This window comes from Camponotus vicinus, unplaced genomic scaffold, assembly GCF_025532165.1.
Source record: "Camponotus vicinus isolate PSW18456_S1 unplaced genomic scaffold, iyCamVici1.0 SCAF_12, whole genome shotgun sequence".
NCBI classification, from domain to species: domain Eukaryota; kingdom Metazoa; phylum Arthropoda; class Insecta; order Hymenoptera; family Formicidae; genus Camponotus; species Camponotus vicinus.
The window spans coordinates 8,022,766-8,042,924 of record NW_028141948.1 but is presented as its reverse complement, the minus strand read 5'-3'; the positions used below and the strand labels follow the sequence as shown (position 1 = coordinate 8,042,924).

Below are 20,159 nucleotides of genomic sequence, written 5' to 3'. Positions count from 1 at the left end.
TGATGTGACTTAAAAGCTAATAAAATAAAACTAAGATTCATATGTTGTGTAAGTTATGTATTAAATATTTACACAAATATTATTTTCTAATAAACTTCATTACGAAATAACTACATTGAATCATCCTTTTTTTACAATTGTTTACAATAATATCATTAAAAAACATGCCAACTGTCAGTTTACACATTCCATAATCCAATATTTATAAATTCGTTTTTATCCAGAGTGTATATTGAACAATCATTTTTTATTAATGCTATAAGAAAATAATAGGTAACAGCATTTCATACATTAGACAAATAGTTAAAAATAATAACACAGATTCTACCACATCAACAGTTCGAACTCAAGTTTTTTTTTACAGCCACAGCTCTAACATATAGTAATTTTAGCACTTTAAGGAGATTAAAAAAAATCCCAATGTGTCTTAAGTATATTTTACATGTATATCTGTGATATTATAAGAAAATGTATTAATATTACAGAGTAAAATTAAAAACATTTATTCTCCCGTACATGCATCAAATTTCTGCTTATACTGCAAAAATGGCAATGATGGAAGGATTTATAAATTGCAGTCTTCAGAGAAAGGCCACTTGAGTAGCAAGATCATGTTCTTTGTGACTCCATTCTTCTTTACTAGCTGTATAATTTAACCAAGCGAAATAGAAATATCGTTTATTGCTTTTCGGTAATATAAATGGACTCGTTTTACTGTGTTTATTTGTCTGCAGTCAGAGTATTTCAGAGACTTACTCCGTAAGTAAAAATTTTTTCTTTCAATCATTAAAATGCCGCATTGTCATCACCATTGTCTATTACATATTTACATAAAAATATCCTTAATAAAGAAACTCAACATTGATAACGTGATTTGTTAAAAAAGAAAGCTGTAAAAAATCAACACTTTTTCTTCTTTCTAGGAAGTCAAATATAAAGTAAATCTGGATTTTTTTTTTTTTTTTACTACAAAGCATCGAATTAATTTTAGTGGATTATGAAAAATTTATCTTTCTATATATAAGACAATAAAAAATAATTCCGCAAAGTAAAATTTCTCTAAGTCTTTTACAAAATCAAATATTCACAGTCTAAGAATAGGAGTAACATCTTTTTTCGCCTTTGGCACAGCCATGCGATTAATAATTTGTTCTCATCATCGGAATAAGTTAAATTACTAGCACAAGGATAAATTCATCGATAGCGTGATGTGCGTTTGTAAGAATACTAGATAATAATGCTGCGATAATTAAAGCAATTCATTTCGATATACAAATCATAACATAGAATTAACAATTTAAAATTTCATTGCGGTGTGTAGTCGAGACTACAAGATTTATTTGGACAATTTGCTGATTACTCTGATCAAGGCACCATTTTCATCTTTTAGCCTCTGATTTTCGCATTTTAGTTGGTCCATCACCTAGAAAGAAAAATGTCACACTAATTCTTATGTGCTAAACGAAAACTTAACAGAGGAGTTACATTATACAGAGGAGTACAAAGAGAAATGATGCCGTTATAGACGGAGTAATAAGTGCTCACAAAAAACAACAGGAAGATAAACGGAAAGAGAGAGAGGCACTCACAAGTATTACTGCAATCAAAAGTCATTAAAGTATATATTCGGGTATATTGTATACTAGCAGAAATTAATATATGTGTTCAGATAAAGAAACGATAAAAAATAATCGAATGAATCGAGCAAGTAGCGTTTCATCAATTTATGATGTTCGTACTACATATAACAGCAACATCATAGATTCTTTATTTCTTTTGATTATAATTGAATATTGCATTTGTATACACAAAAATTCTCTTTATAATTATATATTTATAGATTTTTCACTATTGTTAATTACTAAATTTTCTCTTCATAATTATTTACAAAATTATAGAAACCTGACACACTTAAACTTAAAAATAATAAATCTTTACGTATAGATCTTACACAATAAAGTTTATATCTGTGTTTGGAGGACAATAATCTCCTTAGGCTCGTATACAATCTAAGTGAAGCTTAGTTATAGAATTAAATTTAACAGTGTTTAGAAGATATGCATAGGTTTAATCAATAATTTGATTTCAGGAGCATTTTATAAAAATATTAAAAGAGCGTATTAAATGTGTGTTATCGACTATGATCATTTACCACATACTTTCCTTTCGAGCACTTTTAGAACACTACAAAATAATATTGTTGATTATGAAAGCTTTCTAATGCATACCATGTAATAATGATAAATATGTAACATTATGTACATAAAAATTAAAGTAAGATTAATGCCAATCTCATATATGGATTGACCATTTTACAAAGTAGATCTATGTCAATAAGGTGCGATAAAAATGCAACAATTTAACATTTAACATGCTTTCTGAGAAATAAAGAAAGATAGGTAGAGGAGTGAAGATCTAAGTTAATAAATGTGTAGTACATGTTGATTTTAACGTATCGAACATATTTCGGGAACTGTCACACAATTACAATTAAGATGAATAAATGAAAAAAAAAGGAATAATCAATTGCAAAGTCATGACTTTGTTTTTGATGTGTAACACGTGCCAAAGATGATTATCGATGCTTGGTGATGACGCATTCAGTTTACAAATGTTATATTGCATGTTGAATGGTGGTTTTATTGATGAAGGTAAAATTTCTCCTAAAGAGTTATAAAACTGCGGAATTCTATATTCATTCCTATGCATCTTAATACATGACAGACTGCGTTCTTCTGTTTCTTGTTAAAACTTATGCAATGATTTTTTTTTAGTAAATATATTATTAAGTCGCGTTTATAACATGCATCACACAAACAGTCGCGAATAATTCATTATAATTGCCACGGTTTGAAATTTTACAGCAATCTTAAATAATCGTATACGTGTATAATGTTATACATATAATCTCTCTCGCGTTAAAATTCGCGTTGATTTTGCAAAGATAGAAGTGCTATTAGTATCACACTAGTAAAAGGATGTGCGATCGTATAATGTTCATTATGATATTCGGGATGAAATGTATGTATTATAAAAGGACTGAAGTCCCTCCTTTACAAAAGTATAAGCTGCTAATGTCGTTTAATTAAAGATTGATTAACGATCGCTTTGGAATGCACTTTATAAAGCTGAATTATATAATAAGTAAATGAGTAGCATCGTTTTTTGTTGTTTTAATACTGGCGGTCGAGGAACACGAAATTTTAATCAATCATTCGATTAATTAATTAATTAATTAATAATGCTATACGTGAGACACGATGTCTATCGTTAACGCAGATGCTGTCATTGTGTTCTTTACCTATTTAGTATTGGTGAGTTTGGATACGACACGGGTAAGTGCCCGATTTTCGGCTTTCAATCTCTCATTTTCAGCTTTGAGTTTTTGCAATTGCTGTAAACAGTTAAACAATTAGCCTAAAATCCCGCCATTATTTATTTTTTTTTGTTTTTTAGTCCCAAAATAGTCCCAAAACATACAATTGACGCGTTTCGTTAAAACAGATAAGTAAAACCGCGTGCAATTCCCCGCTAAACTACGCTAGAAATTCTGAGAAGCGAAACACAGAGGAAGAGATATAAACGAGCGAACAGAAGTGATTATTTCCCGATTGAAAAATCAATCAAGTAGACTAATCTGAGTAGAGAATAAGATAAAGAGTAAAGCGCCTTCAAAAAAATGATAGGTAAGGAAAAGCATACAAAATAGATGCACCGAAGCAATCGAATCGCTTTTTTACAAAAAGGATTATCGATGTTTTCTTGCCGCTACTAATCGTAGCAACACAACAAAAAGAGATGACGGGTGTATAACTAACTAAAAAAAGGAAAAAATCTAGAGAACAAAATCTAAAATTGTGAGTATACAGATATACATTGAGATGTATATTCGTACACAGAGATAAAATCACAGAAAATTGTGGTCCAGTCTCGTAATTATTTAATTCAACGTATGAAAGCGTCTTTGTTCCATTTGCTATCACATAAATAAGAATTGTTGAAAAATTGAAGGAATTAATACGTGAAATCTGAGCTTACCTTTAATTCTTCTTCCATTTCCGAAAGTTTTCTTTCCATTGCTCGCCTTTCTCTCTTTTCTGCCTCAGAGAGAATTACTTTGTTTTGGTTGCTTTGCGCTTTCTCCAATAAACTTCTAACTTCCTTCAATTGTTCATCGGAACGCTTCAATTTGTCCTTTAACCTTTCGTTCTCGGCCTGAGATTCCTCATACAATTTCTTATAGTCTAATTCGCCATTTTCGGAATTATTGGATTTTAATCTGATCGGCGTTGATGATGCTTCTGATGATAATGAAGATATTGAACCTAATCTATTAGTCCTCACAGAAGAACGATCGTTTCCACTCTAAAACAGATATAATATTAAGTATCATTAATTTTTGTTAAATGCATTATTGTCTAAATTCCTTTAAAAAAAATTCTGATAGGTTCTGTAATATTAGCACTGTCGAGAATATTACAAATATTTGTAAGGATATTTCAAAAGGTCAGCAAATATATCTCTAGCAGATTCTTCAAAAGTTTGATTATATAAATCTTTTTTTAAAAATTATGTTTTAAGAAAAATCGCTTACAGCGTATCCCTCGGAACTAGTTAGACTAGTTAGACTGGAACTCCTGGATCTGATATTTAAACTCGGTTTTATTTTAGATCTGCTAAAACTCTCTGTTTTTTGCGCGTGTGGGCGAATGTTTAAATTGGGCGTTACGTTTAAATAGTTGTAACTGGGAGAAGGACTCAAATTTAAGGAATTTACGGCTGTGTGAGAGGGTAAAGTCACACCACCGTATCCCGTATTCGTTCCACCATACGTAGTGTAGAGATTTTGATAATTCGTATTGTTCGTCGATTTCACATACGGACTTATACGGAATAGATCGCTATTCTTTGCGCTTTTATTCAAGAAACTCGACCCGGTGTATAAATTGGAATTTTTCGTGCTCAATAAACTCGGGTTGTACGTTAAATTATTCTGATTTAGCGAAAGCAATCCACCGATTCGTGACCTGTTTCCATAAATTGATTTCCCATTTGTTGACGCTTGAGCTCTCAAGCCCGCAGCTGTTGTTGGCTTAGTCTGTGCTCCCTTTCTGTACGAAGACATGGTTTACGTCACGTGTAAAGCTATTACGAGCCGTTACAGCATCGGTAATTTTTTTTTTACGAAATTCGTCACTTAACTTCTATACGTTACTCGTACATTAACGGTTGCGAAAACTGTTATCGCAGCCTACGCGATACCACAATAGCAAAAGTTTTATAATTTCTAGAGCAAAGCGCGTGCATCCAATACTGCGGAGAACAGATGATAGACTGACGGAGACTGGGCAGGAGAACCCAAGACATCTCTCTCTCAGGCAGTTTACTTTAAAGCATTACTACTATGCGCTATTTTTGGAATGCACGCGTAGACACACACACAAATATCAAGGTTTCGGAGAATAAATGCAGCTTGTATCGCAGTTTAAACACATTTTAACACATAATTCATAGAAATATAAAAATTTCAATTCATAAATGCATCAAGTACATATGATATATATCTAATTTTATACTAGAAATAAGATCAAGAGAATCGGAAAACATGAGAATATGAGTATTATAGAGAGATTTCGTAACATTAGCTCCCGATATATAAGTTTTATATAGACGCGTTGATGATTTGTTTATTATGAATAAAAGATTGACTGACGTTTAGCGGTGTTCATGAGCAGTAAACGTATACGATCCTAAATGTCAAAGCGTCAAATTGTATTCCGAGCACATTGATAGAATACTTTTAGACACGGTCGGGCCATGTTCACGATCATCTTTTTTTACTTCAATTGCCGATCAACTTTCCGGATGAAGTTTTACCATTACTTGCTAAAATCTACTCGATAATTTTAAATTAAAAAAAGAACAGAAGAGAAATATTTATTTGAAAAGTGAATAAAATTATGTGTTGACGTGTGTCTCACGATATATATATATATATATATATTTTTATACGTGTGTCTCACGATATATATATATATATATATATATATATATATATATATATTATACGTGTGTCTCACGATATATATATATATATATATATATATATATATATATATATTTTTATATAGAATATTGAACACATAAATGACAGAACAAATAAAGATTATTGAACTATTATAATCAAGAATATACAAAGATTTTTTTATTGAACTATTTTATCAAGAATGTGCGAAATACAAGTTATTCTTCCAAGAAGCTAAAAATAACACCAAGCTCCGGTAGCCTACTAAAGCCATTTATATCCGGTGAATGAAAAAGTTACGCTGGAACTTTGTGCGAGAACGAGCTGTCTTTCAAACTTACAAAAATATATTTAATATTGGATATATTGAATATTGGAGAAAGAGAGAAAACATCTGTTCTTTTCTTATTATTTGCATCATTTTGCATAAACTTTGGCAGAATAGTTATGACACAATCGTCCGACCTGTCCAACAATCGAAAGCTACAGAAATTTATCGAGGCCAAAATGAGATGATGCCTCATCATTCGTACACTCCCCTCCCCCTCTTTCCTTATGTTTCTCTCGCGTCACATAACTGCGCGTTATCCAATTTTGGTTTCTTGGCACATGTCTAGTAAATCCGTGACAACAGACTCGTAAATTGAAATTCGGACGGACACTTTGGCGTTAAAAGGATTTAGTTAGTTAAAAAAAATAAAGATGGCCGAAAACGGGGAAACGATATATTTTGGATCAGCGGTGAAATTCGTCCATCATGCAGTGATCAGCTTTATTATTCGCGCAATATAATTTTTCTTTATTATTTCGAACTTATTTCAATTTTAAGCAGTGCTTTATATATTTCTAACGATAATACTCTAATAAAATAAAGTTGACACATTATGTAATAGAAATTGCAAGACTTTGAAGTAGAAAAAGATGAATTTACTTACTTCATTGTGATTGATCTTGGAATCATCACAGTCACCGCCAGCAATTACATCTTGTTTCTCTGGATCGATTTCCTATAAAAGATAAAATGTCGTTTTAGATATATTCCAATGTCTGATATTTTTAAACATATTTATTTATATATATAATTTCTACAGAATAATTTTCATTACATATGATTAGCTTTCAGTTGATTTTTGTCATTTTAAATCTGTTATTTTTTTTCTTTCAAAATATATAATTCTTTTTTATTTTCTCGTGTGAATTAGAACATTTTTAAGGAAAGATTAATATAACTTTTTTAGATGACTTCATGAAATTGTTACTAACATCCATATCCACGTGAACTACACCTGTCGACCTTCTTTTAGGCCTACGTCTCCTTTGTATAACTGCCTGTGTAGCTTGTGCATTTCTACTATCATTTTCCTTATCTTGTTCTATAACATAACACAATTTCGATTTTTTATATAAATAATCGCCAATGCTGCACAAACTAACTCTATATTTTTATTAAATATTGCATAAAAAACAAGTTTTATATTGTTTAAATTATTCTATAGATCCTTACCTTTGTCATCAGATTGCTTTAATGATCTCCTAAGGGGTAAAGTAATTGTGGTTTCTGTACTACTGGTAGCAATAGTTTCTACTGGCGCTGATGATGGTCTAGGTATACCAGTTCCACCAGACGGTCTTCTCATGTAGGCCGTTGTATTATCGGCAGATTTATTATTAGCGTCTTCTAACTGAAACTATACAATGAATTACAATATATGTTATTATGTATCTTGATTTATACAATGATATTTATGATGCTTCGTTTCTATTGTTGTGATTGAATTTCATCACATTTTACATCTTGTAACGCATTGCGGCGTAGCACCGACTATAACGGATAATCGCGCGAATAAATATAAATAAATAATAATTTCGTAAGAAAATACCGCACAGACCTTGCTCCCATTGTCTACCCTTAATCTCCAAGATGGTCGTCTTTCAGGCAAATTAGATTCTTCTATTTTATTCGCAGTAGTCACGGTAGCAGTAGTTGAGGTTGCAGTTGTTATTGTAGCTGTGATCGAAGCTGTATTGCTGACAGTAGTTGTAGGCTGTATTATTTAAAAAAAAAAAATGAATAAATGTATCGACTTCGTAATGCATCGTCTGGACTTTATCTAATCGTCCTATTGCATTATATTTGTATATAAGAATATAATATATAATAAAAAATAAAATATAATATGTACTTTTAATTTTAAACAACACAGGTACTTCATGGAAGCCATGGAATAATATATTAGATCGTCGATCGTTAATTATGCACAATCAGTAATACAATTGAACAAAAAATAACTTTGAAACATAAGAAAGAGGAAAATCATTTTCTTAGTAGGTTTTTGATGCTAAATAGAATTCCGGTCTTCAAATTGTGATGTGATAGAACAATTTAAAAGCCAGAATTATAGTCATCATACAAAACTACGAGAAATAATCTCCTTTCTTCGGTTTAAAAAAAAAAATCATTTTTTCTTGAGTAATTAATATGCCGCATTACGTTTTAATATTCACTTTTTATCAACATTCTCATATAAAGATGAAAGAGGGCGTTTTTCTTAACACTATCATACACTGCAAATGAAAAAAATTCTTTCAAACGGCTCACTTCGTGCGATTAGTCATTCTTTAATCAATTGATAAGACAATCCGTATGCGATAAAAATATTGATACGATCTTTACCTGCGTGGATGGTGTTACTGCCGACGATTCGTTGTTTTGTTGCTTCTTCTTGACTAATTGTTCCGCGCTCTTGATCTCGTCTAACGTCACACCTTGAGTTGATCTTCTAGTTTCTCTCACTCTCTTCGCGTGGGCTTTCCTTTGGGTTTCACTTTCCTCATCGCGTACCGGCGGAACGAAGGATCTGTACAGATATACGCAATAATACACATGAGATGAAAAAATATCTGTGAGTTTACAAATTGCAACAAAAGATATACAATATATCATCAGGTCGTTTTATCTGTGCAATGTAACAAACTTTTAGTAAGCATTATGTTCAATGCAGTTTGTAAGCAATATTAAAAATTTCACAGAAAACAGCAAAAATATATCCCTGTAAATGTATATATCCCTGTAAAATATAATTAATACATCTTCTTTGTGTGTTCCAGATGTATCTTTGATGTCATTAAGAATTCATTTTTCCTGCAGTAGAATATATTAATTTTTCGATTGATTAAAATATTAAAGAAGTAGATATGTAATGGTTAATGCTCGTATATAATAAAAAATTGTTTCAATTAATAATTTCCACAGAATATCAATGAACTTTTGTGTCACAGTGAACTGATGCAAGTATCACAGTGTTTACAAATTTATATATTTAACAATACAAAAATCAAATAAAATGTATTAATATGTAGCAAAGTGTGTCCATTTATCGACTATGATTATCTAACATTTTGGCAATTGGTAAATTCAGATGTGTGATTGCTTGTGAATGAGACAACATCACAAAATTCAAATATAAAACGATTAATGTGCAAATAAAAAGAATAATCACACTGCAAAAGCAAAATTCCATGCTACTGCCAGCAAATTAACGTAAATTACACGTAAACATCTGAAGATATATATATGCAAAAGTCATATTTCAGGAGGATCTTCCGAGCAGAGTGAGTACCCACTTGAAGAAATTCTTGAAGATGTTTCCTGGACTTAGTTTGCTCCCGCCTGGTGTAGTGGGAGTTCCAGGAGCAGATGTTACTGCATTATTTGTATTTGATACAACTGTAGATGCAGCTTCCATTGGTTGAACACTATCCAGCCACATTCATATTATATAATGTACATTACAAAATGTAAAAATATACATGTCAATTATGTGCATGTAATAATGTATTCTGATGTTGTAAATAAGTGTTTAGGACTCTTACACGGGAAATACGAAATTTTATATAATATCAATTATATGGCAAAAACTATGCATATTTGAAATCCTTATAATTTTAAAACATATCGAGCATTCTGAAATTTAAAGAATTATGGAATCTTTCATCTTGTATATAAAAAAATGGAAGTAAAATGTGAAAGTATTGAAAAAAAATCCACTATATTAATCAAACATTCTTGGAAATATTGCAGATAGATAATTAAATCTAATTTTACCACAAAATATTTTACACAGTTCATAAAGTACTGCAATTCCATTTACAGTTCCATTTACAGTTTCTTGTAAAATAAATTAAGTGATATAAGATAAAGTTTTAGAGATTTATAGAAATATATATTTCTATATATATGTATACATATATCTAATAAAAATTTATTTACCTGCGAATTTGATTGACTGGAATAGGACTTGTTGTTGTGGTGGCAGTGGTAGTTGTTGTGATGGATGACAATAAACTCGAGGCCAATGTTTTAGATGCGGATGTTGGTGAAAGTGTATTGCTTCCTTGTGGCAGTCTTGACAATTCCAAATTTAATTTCACGTCTTTTTTTCTAGAGTGTCAGAATAAAATAAATAATTAAAAAGAAATAATATGTAATAATAATATATAATAATATATTAATGGTAGCATACATTTTAATGACAGACATATTGTCGTATATTATCAGCAAATATATTAAAGTAAAATTCACAGAAGCACATACTAAAAATAAGAATATCTTATTTATTCATCTTTTCGTGACTAAGAATAAAATAATTTTTACAAAAAAATTTCTTATAAAAAATTTTGAATGTTCTTTGATAAATATAAATTATATATTTTTTAAAATTTATTTCTCAAAAAGACGTAAATATGTAAAGTTTTAAATTTCTGAATTTGTCATATTTATTTTAATCATGACAGGGTTATAAGTGTAATATTAAAGAAAATTACTCCTATTAAACTTATATACATATATATAAGTTTTTATAAAATTGTTCAAAAATTGTTAAGAGTTAAAATTTCCATCAAAATTATTGTTTTAAATTAAAGCATTTTAAAGTTTCAAGCTCTAAGATAATAAGTAGCAAGCCACATTAAAAGCCCATTCCATACATAATGTATAAAACAAATATTAAAACCACATCTTTTAGATTTACACATACATTTGAATAATACAAATAATATAATATGCATTGCAATGTTCTACATATTATACAAGATAATTGTATTGAACAATTTGATATATAGAATTAACACAATTACAGTTTGTATCGTAAAAATAAAAGCTGTATACACATCGATTAGAAGCAAGCGGCATATACCTGTGTGTTTCGCGTAGAGATGCAGAACGAGTCGTAGCATTGGTGTGAGTAGTAGCAGCTGCATTGCAGCGATGGAGCGTAGGACACGAGAACGCCTTGATGCGAGCACGTAATGCCAAATACTGCTCATAAAACCTGCATCACATGCATTACCGTGCCATGCATATTTCTACGTTAATTATCATGGGTATAGGGACATACGTTACAAAGAGACACTAAGTTTGCAATTAAGATGCAGACACATGGAATATGCGTATAATACAATATCTTAGTTGGAACGTAGCACAGCTGTTAATAGCATTATATATGTTGATTTTATTAATAAAAAAAAGAAAAAAAAAGAAAAAAAAAGAAAAGAAAACACTCAATATTTCTACAAATATAAAGCTGTAGACTTGTGTAATTTCAAATAATGATAATGATAATGAGAATGATAATAATAATAATAGTAATAGTAATAATAATAATAATAATGACGCGCTAAACAAAGGACATAATTACACACTCACTTTTCGTCTGTTTCAAAACTATGTGTTCTTCTTAACACCACATCGGGCTCTCCGCTAATTTTATTTGGTACTGGTGTTATCTTAATGTTGTTATCCTTATCTTCGAGTTCTAAAAAGTGACACACACATGAGATTATTAGAGAAACAACTTAAAAGTTAAAAGAAATGTAATTAAAATATATTCAATGAACTTACTTGTAGAATTAGTAGTTTCAGTACTTTGCATTTTATTTCGAAAGGAACCTGAACGTCTCCAAGATGGTACAACACCTTCTTCATTATCCTCAGTCTGTTGTTTTGGTGGCAATATTGGAGCCTTGCAAGAGATAACACAAGTAAAAAAATTATTTAAAAGAACACAAAATTAACGATTTACTAAATAAAACAATTAACATTTTACCTGATTAGGAACTTTATTAGTTTCGACCGGAGATATTGGACTATGGAGTGCATTTTCATCTTTGTTTACTCTATTTTTCTTTTCTGCAAAACAATTGATTAAAAATTATTACACTACTAATTTTGAAAAGAAATATTTGAAGTCTCTGACTCTCTGTGAAACAATAACTAAAATCCAATATTTTGTTTAAAATATTCTGATATAAAAATCTGAATATACATGCAATATATAATAGTAAGCAATATAATTTGTATTTTATATAAAGAAAAAAGAAAACGGTCTTACAGATCAAACTTACCATCATCTGTAAGACATGTCACATGGTTAGACTTATCAGATTGATTGGAGAAAGTGGAAGAGTGTGATTCTGAGCTAGTCTCAGATTCACCTTCACCATCACTCTCTTCCATGTGTGTTTCACGTGTTGCTTCTGTCCATGCAGCAAATGTTATAAGAAATACAGATTACAGTTAACAGTATATAAAGATTAGATTCGCAAAATTGGACAATAGCAGATATATAGAGATTTGTGTGAAAATAGTTTGCAAACATTATTCTCTTTTCCCTTTTCTCAGAAAAACATAGAAGTTGCAAAGTAGATAGTTATTAATGTAATCATTTCTTAAAAAAAAAACGTGCGGATTAGATCGTATGTCGCAATATAATACAAACAAGAACTTACCAACATCGCTGTTTGTACTAGTGCTGGAATCTTCTTTGTCAGATTGAATCTCCAATTCAACCTTCTTAACTTTATTTGGTGTTTCTTCTTCAAAGATCTCTGCAGATTCTTGTGCCATTACTGCATTATCAGCACTCGTTGAAACGCTATAATAATAAATTAATACATTAAAATAAAAGATTGATATCTTATATTACATTATTACAATTATCTTGTCACGTACCGTTTCTTTGGTATAGATGATTGCTTCTTATTATTTGTTTGTGGATTTTCTTTTATTATGAGTGCTTGTTGCTCTTTTAGATTTTCAAGAGCTTTGAGGATGTCTGCATCAGCAACATCAAAAGCAGTTTGGCCCTAAAAGCAAGATACTAATAAGAAAAATACATTGTATTTCAAAAAAACATTTGTGCATGTATCATAAACAGCCTAAATTAATCTTTTAGTTGAATTAGTCTAGGACTAACTAGGATCAATCTAGAGTCAATATAAATATTTTCACTTAAACTAATCTATACTATATACGTATTATAAATGTTTATTCTCTTACGGCGTAATTTTTTATATCCATATCACAGCCATTCTCAACAAGAAGTTTGCAAGTTTCCAATTGACCCCAATGTGCCGCACCGTGTAAAGGCGTCCATCCATCAAAGTCCTGTGCATCAACATTGCATCGAGCTTGTAGTAATATGCTGCACAGAAGTATTAAAAAAGTTCAATAAAAAAAACTCGATTTCACATAGAATTTCATATACAAATCTGTTATTATATAAAAAAAACTAAAATTTTTTAAAATAACTTTAAAATAATGTTTTATTACATTACATACATTATATTTTTAATATGAGAAGTACACTTTCTTTACCTTTCTTTAGTTAATATATTACATCATATAATTTTTTAATTATATAATGATATAAAGGTATAACATCTCTTACTGCATGACTTTGATGTAGCCTTTGGCAGCAGCAACGTGAAGTGCAGTAGCTCCTGATCTAGGATGTACAGAATCCTTGCCTGGTCCACCTGACCGCCAAGCTTTCGCGTCGTTCAGCATTGATTGTTCTTCTTCACTCCTAGCTTGATCACAATCGATGCCTATAAAATTAAGTTTATTAATTAACAATTCATATTCAACAATTACTTTTAATCTTCTAATCTAATGTTTTAAAAGTATATTTATGGTGAATTTTTGTCAACAAATTCAGCTGTATGATATTATGAGAAAAAAACGCTTTTGATATCAACACTTTGGAAGATATCTCTTATCAAATATTTCTATTTGAATAATTAGTATTTGCATATGCAAATTATGAATAAATCATATATAAATAGGCATTGCCTAGAAACTATTTCAGTACTGTATATAAAATTACATCAACATTATGAAAAGAGGTCAATGAAAGAAGGAAGCTTTGCCAATATGCGATTTGTTATGTCTGAACGCGCAAAATTTTAGCCGAATACTGACAATGAATTTTAGATATGTGTTTAGTACTTCAGATGTTCATCAACACACATGCACATTACAGAGTTACAGAGTTTTTGTCTAAAGTGTTACAAATAGATAGAAAGAGGAAAGCGATAGAGATAGAAAGCGATTAGTTAATTTTTTGGCACTTATATAATTAGATTACTCGCTTAAATTATCGCAATACGGATATTTCGGGACTACGATATATATACTACGATTTCCAGCTACGATTTTCCTCGGAGATCTATAATTAAAAGTTTTACGCAGTAGGCTTCATAGACATCCTGCAAATATACATATATAAATACAAACCTGCTTTATTTATATGCTGTTGGAGCATGTCTTCCATCTCGTCGCTTTCTGCAATATCCAACGCCAGTTCACCATCGTTGTTAACTGCTGCCAGATTACATCCTTGTTCTATTAAGTATCTGTAAAAAAACAACATACATAATTCTTCATTTATTACAATAAATACGATAAACATGATCGGAATCTTGAATATTTTTATAATATATAGAAAATATATCTCCTTCTTTATAATTGTGTAAAAATTTCAACTCACTTGGCAATAGATATGAATCCACAAGATGCCGTAGCGTGTAAGGGTGTCCATCCTTCGTTATCTCCACGATTGATATCCGCTCCTTGCTCCACCAAAAATTCCACCATATCCAAGTCATCATCGATGCAGGCCTATTACACATAACAATTAGAATATAATGCAAATATAATAAGAATACGATATTATGTGCTGATTGTATATCAATATGGATAGGTACACGAGTCAGACGAGAAGGATGAAAGGCGTGCGCGATTGGCAAGATGTATTTCGAGATCCCGGCATCGGGACTGCTGATTTTGCTCGGTCTGGTCGCGATCCAAGGTTTGGAATCGACGTTATGTTACAAATACGCTGTTAGATTTTCCATACATTATTACCTTCTTAATGGCAAACATTACATAATTCCATGGTAATATATGATGGAATGTTTTGCCACAAGATATGTGATAAATTTAAACCACATAAAATTCTCATAAAAAGATAAAAGATTAAGCTTTTCAATATAGTTCTCTGAATATATAGAAAATCATGGAATAACTTAGATAGAGATAATAATATAAAGAAATATATTTATTACAAAAATACATTTAATTGCAATCTTTTTGTCATCGTTTTAATTAAGTGATCTTTTTGTCACAGATTAAATGTGCATAGCAAATATATTTTCGTTGAATTATTCGCATCAATGTACGCAAATTCCTGTAGTTTTCGATATATTTCCGAGGCAAAAAAAAAGTAGGTACATATTACAACACATTGCTAGACACAGAGGATTTAAACTGAACACAGATGCTGCAGCCTGCGACTTCTAACAGAGAGCTATAAATAGCATTTGATGCCTGATGTATTTTCACATTCTATTTTCGCAAATCCATGAAATGCTTTAACTTCCTCCTTACTTAAATAACGACCATAAATATTTCACCTTATGGAAAATATCGTTCCATTGAATAAGACTCGAGTAACTCCTGATTGCTATTACTATCACATACACACACACACACACACACACACACACACACACACACACACACACACACACACACACACACACACACACACGCACACACACACACACACGCACGCACGCACGCACGCACGCACACGCACACGCACACGCACACGCACACACACACACACACACATATATATATGTATGTATTTATGTATGTATGTATATATTGAATAATATATTTTTAATACCATTTACCAATTTCATTCATTTACAATTATAATAATTTCAGAATAAACCTTGAAAAGAAAAACTTGAAAAAATAAAGATTATTCAATATACTGTAATATGTATATATTCCTCGTCATACACATTTATGTCATTATATTAAATATTTTTTAGTTGTTTTTCTGAAATCGTTACAATTGTTAATTAATTGAGTTGGAAAATAAGATACTAAAAATATGTATGCTTAAAAAAATATATATGTAAAACAGATTTAATGGAAATTAGACGGATTTAATGAAAATTAAACAGATTTAATTGTACAAATATACTTTGTAATTTTATAAATAATTTAAAAAAACTATATTATTATTTTAAAATCTCCCCAAAAAAATTTCTTATTGATACAATTACTTCTCGACTTATGATATGATTATTCTTTCTGCATTAGAAATTCTTCGGCCTTCTCATTTAATGTATATCCTCATTAATTACCTAGATACTGTAATAACCGTTACGGCATGTATGTACAAGCTGTCCCGGATTGCCCAGTTGCGCCAGCTTTTAGAAACACCCAGAAATAGGCTGCTCATAAAAGCTTACTACTCGCGAAAAAAATCGTTGCCAGTGTGACAAGGAAATAGCTCTATACAGTGCGTTGTCAATCAGAGAAGTCCATTAAAATTATAAATTCTTTAAAAATCAATATATAAAATTAATTTTTTTATAAAATATACTCCTGGACAAAATTAACGCATAATTTTTTTTTTTCACATTTTCTTTAAAATTTAAATATCAGCTTTTAAAGAAAAAGAGAAAAAAAAATTATGAGTTACTTTTATCCAGGAGTATAGTTAAGTATAAAATTAATAGACAGAGACTTCATTTATCAATTTAGATCTTTAGTTTGTTAAAATTTTCTAATAAATTTTAATTAAATATATCCATAGTTGTATATAGTTACTCAATAATAAAACAATTAGGGTTTATTTTCTTTATGATTTGAAGCCAAACTGGAAAATAATTTGATAATTGGCTTAATTAAAAACATTCCGAGATAATTAAAAACTTTTAAATTATTAAATAAATGTAAAGGTATTTATAAATTATTAATAACTTAACCAAGTGTTATATACACAATTTGTACAACCGGCATTCAGAGTAATATCAAATATGTTGGGCTTGGCAATTATTTTATACTCCAACATGTAAGTGAAGAATACATTAACATGAATGCATAACACATATACATACATGATAAAAATTTTCAATCATTGGAACACTTCATTGTGAAAAAAACAAATTATGATTTACGAAGTAAATATCTCAATAAACAAGCATATAAATAGTAAACTATAATAAAATTGTAATAAAAATCACACAATAATACTAAATAATTATGAACCATAAAATTAATTTTTTAATTTGAAAATTTACTCAAGAATTTACAAGTTATCTTGTTGGATAATTTGAAAATGCAAAGACATAAATATTTTCTAAAGAATTGACATGATATATCTCTTAATTAAGTAGACTTTTAGAAAATGAAAAGATATTTCTTCATATAAAACTTAATTAATTTTTTTTTAAATATAGTTACGCTTAAAATTTCATTATTTACTCTCATGATTTCACAGTAAACAGTTTTTTATATTTAAAATAAAATGACATGAATTTTTAAGTTTTCAGGATTTAGTGTCACAAAATTTTAATATATAAATTAATATATATATAAAAGTAGCTTAAATGTATAAATAAACCATGCTTTACAAGAAAATTTGAATTTTTTTGAGGTAAACAACATGAATGACAATTCATACATAATAATATTGCATTTCGAAATTAAACACAAACTCAATTAATAAATATTAAATTATACAGATTAAGCATGAGAAATCGGTGGAAGAGGAGCAAAATATTTTCATTCTGATATTCCGATTGCATGGATACTTTTGAGAGAGAATCACAATAACCGTGTCAAAATATCTTACAGTAAGGTTAACGCGTTTTCGTTACATACGATATTATTGCTCGAAGTAGCCTCTTCGCTAATATACGTAAACAATAATTAATAGTCGAGAGTCGCAATAGGCATCGTTCGCGATCAGCGTGATGGTTTCATCTCGATCCTAAACGAGACACCTCATCAAGTCGAAGACCGGGAGAGCTACTCCTCTCGTCAAAAACCTTTCTCGTCAACAATCTTATCGATACGCGACGAAACAATACTCCAATTAGACAGCTGGAGCTCGTTGTAGCCATCTTGGAGTCCCATTCTCGCGAGAGAGAAAGAAAAGGACGACGATAAGGAAAGAGGACGCGTCCGAAGGGAGCGGGACGCGACCGGGCGTAAACTGTCAAGAGCGACCGGGGACGCCGGGGACCATCCCCCACCCCCCCCTCTCACCTGGTGCAGCGCGGTGAGGCCGTCGACGTTCCCGGTGTTGATGTCCGCCCCCTTCTGCAGCAGGCGCACGACCTCCTCCTTGTCGCTGGCCGCGCACGCCGCCAGGAACACGCAGTCGGCGGAGAACTTGATCTTGCGCGCGACCTGGCGCGGCTGCGCGGGCTCGCGGTTCGTCTCGGACTGTTCCCAGCGCTTGAGCTGCTCGGCGCGCTTGAACAGGGCCGAGCTGGAACGTGTCTCGAGAGACATTGCCCCAACGGCGACGACGGCGACGGCGACGTCGGCGGACGGCGGAGGGAAGAAAGCACGACGCGCTCGTCGGAGCGCTCGACCGCGCTCCTCCTCCTCCTCTCAAAGGCAGAGCAGCAGCGGCGGCGGCGGCGGCGGCGCTGGACGGCTCTATAATCGCTTCTTCTCTCGTCGCGCGCGCCACAGGCTTCTCTCCTTCCCCCCTCCCCCTGCTGCTGCTGCTGCTCCTCCTGCTCCTCCTCCTCCTCCTCCGCCTCCTCTTCTTCTTCTTCTTGCTTGGCACACGCGCGCGACCGCGCACACATGCAAACGGACGACACGCACACGGTCACTCGCTCATTTACTCGCTCGTTTTTCCTCCCTATCTCCGTCTTTCTTCGCTTCCGGCAATCTTATCTATCCGTCTCTTCCGCGCGCCTCACCGCTCCCCTCTTCGTACCTCGCACCTCGCCACCCTTCGACGACGACGACGACGACGATGACGGCGGCGGCGGTGACTCCACCGTGTAACACGCACACACACTCGCGTTCACTGCGCGCGATTCGGCACGTGAAACAGGCGTTTCCCCGGAGCCTGCTCCATATATACGAGGGAACAGCGCGGCCGTACTCCCGCGTCCGAATCCTCGCTGTCGAGTCTCGCTTTTGCGGGGTTACGGAGCCGGAGGGAGCGGTCGTGTCGTACGCGCGATCGGATCGCCTTCGGTCGAACACCTCCTCCTCTGACTCCTCTGCCAGGCGCTCATTTAACGGAACGGCTAGACTCGCGACTCTCCCCGCTATTCCTGGCCGCTCCTCTCTCGCGCTCCACACCGGAGCTCCACTCCGTGAGACTCGAAACTCGAGACTCGGCGTCGTTGCCGACTCGCGCGACGCCTCGCGGCACCTCCCCGAAAGACGGTGACGTGTTCTTCGTTGGGTCTTCTTCGCGACGCGGCTTCGCGATTGGTGGACAATCATTGGCTGCGTTCAGCAGGAAAAGCTGCTTTGCAACTGTTGTAAAATTCGTGAATCTGATTGGTGTATGCTCTTAGATTCAGTCAAAATTAAGAGCATACACCAATCAGGCTCACGAATTTTACAACAGTTGCAAAGCAGCTTTTTCTGCTGAACGCAGCCAATATCTTCTTCTTCCTTTTTAGTGGCAAGGAGCGGGGAGATTCTCACTCATGCTGCCATGGTAAGGTAGTATATATATATATATATATATCCACCCAACACAAAATATTGCAGCAACATTGCGGCAATGTTGTAATATTGCCGCAATATTGCTGCAATATTCTATGTTTGTTGGATATATACAGGGTGTCCCAGGTATCTTCCGTCCAAAAAAAAAGGCAGATTCTCTGGCCAATTTAAAAACGATTTTTCCTCAGCGAAAATGTCGCGGCACTAATAGTTTTCGAGTTATAAACGATTGAAAATAAAGGGTTTTTCGCAAACTAAGGCTTATGGGAATAAAATATTAATAAA

General features: G+C 32.6%; 1 protein-coding gene across 8 annotated transcripts; it reads right to left on the bottom strand.

Annotated features, from left to right (window-relative positions):
* Nucleotides 1-1,235: 1,235 nt before the first annotated feature.
* Mbs (Myosin binding subunit) lies at nucleotides 1,236-19,512 on the bottom strand. Of its 8 annotated transcripts, XM_083084004.1 has the most exons (22): nucleotides 18,438-19,511; nucleotides 14,854-14,984; nucleotides 14,601-14,719; nucleotides 13,753-13,912; nucleotides 13,362-13,506; nucleotides 13,035-13,168; nucleotides 12,812-12,957; nucleotides 12,428-12,559; nucleotides 12,130-12,212; nucleotides 11,925-12,045; nucleotides 11,730-11,838; nucleotides 11,221-11,355; nucleotides 10,296-10,466; nucleotides 9,650-9,781; nucleotides 8,700-8,883; nucleotides 7,915-8,070; nucleotides 7,530-7,713; nucleotides 7,289-7,398; nucleotides 6,961-7,032; nucleotides 4,039-4,365; nucleotides 3,302-3,394; nucleotides 1,236-1,423 (listed from the first exon to the last, which is right to left on the bottom strand). In XM_083084004.1, exons 1-21 carry the CDS (start codon nucleotides 18,684-18,686, stop codon nucleotides 3,302-3,304), a joined length of 3,093 nt encoding a protein of 1,030 aa, XP_082940130.1. In that variant the 5' UTR covers nucleotides 18,687-19,511; the 3' UTR covers nucleotides 1,236-1,423. The 8 variants fall into 8 exon arrangements, with proteins under 8 accessions (XP_082940130.1, XP_082940135.1, XP_082940131.1 ...); XM_083084009.1 differs by lacking the exon at nucleotides 7,915-8,070 and having other exon boundaries at nucleotides 18,438-19,512; XM_083084005.1 differs by lacking the exon at nucleotides 3,302-3,394.
* Between the last annotated feature and the right edge of the window lie 647 nt (nucleotides 19,513-20,159).

Bases quoted from the DNA above. Each gene is read 5' to 3' on its own strand.
- Mbs (XM_083084004.1), bottom strand. From the start codon at position 18,686: ATGTCTCTCGAGACACGTTCCAGCTCGGCCCTGTTCAAGCGCGCCGAG. The intron at 9,782-10,295 runs GTAAATAAATTT...GTGGCTGGATAG, and splicing joins CCAGTCAATCAAATTCGCAG to TGTTCAACCAATGGAAGCTG. The intron at 3,395-4,038 runs GTAAGCTCAGAT...AACTGTTTACAG, and splicing joins AAATGGAAGAAGAATTAAAG to CAATTGCAAAAACTCAAAGC.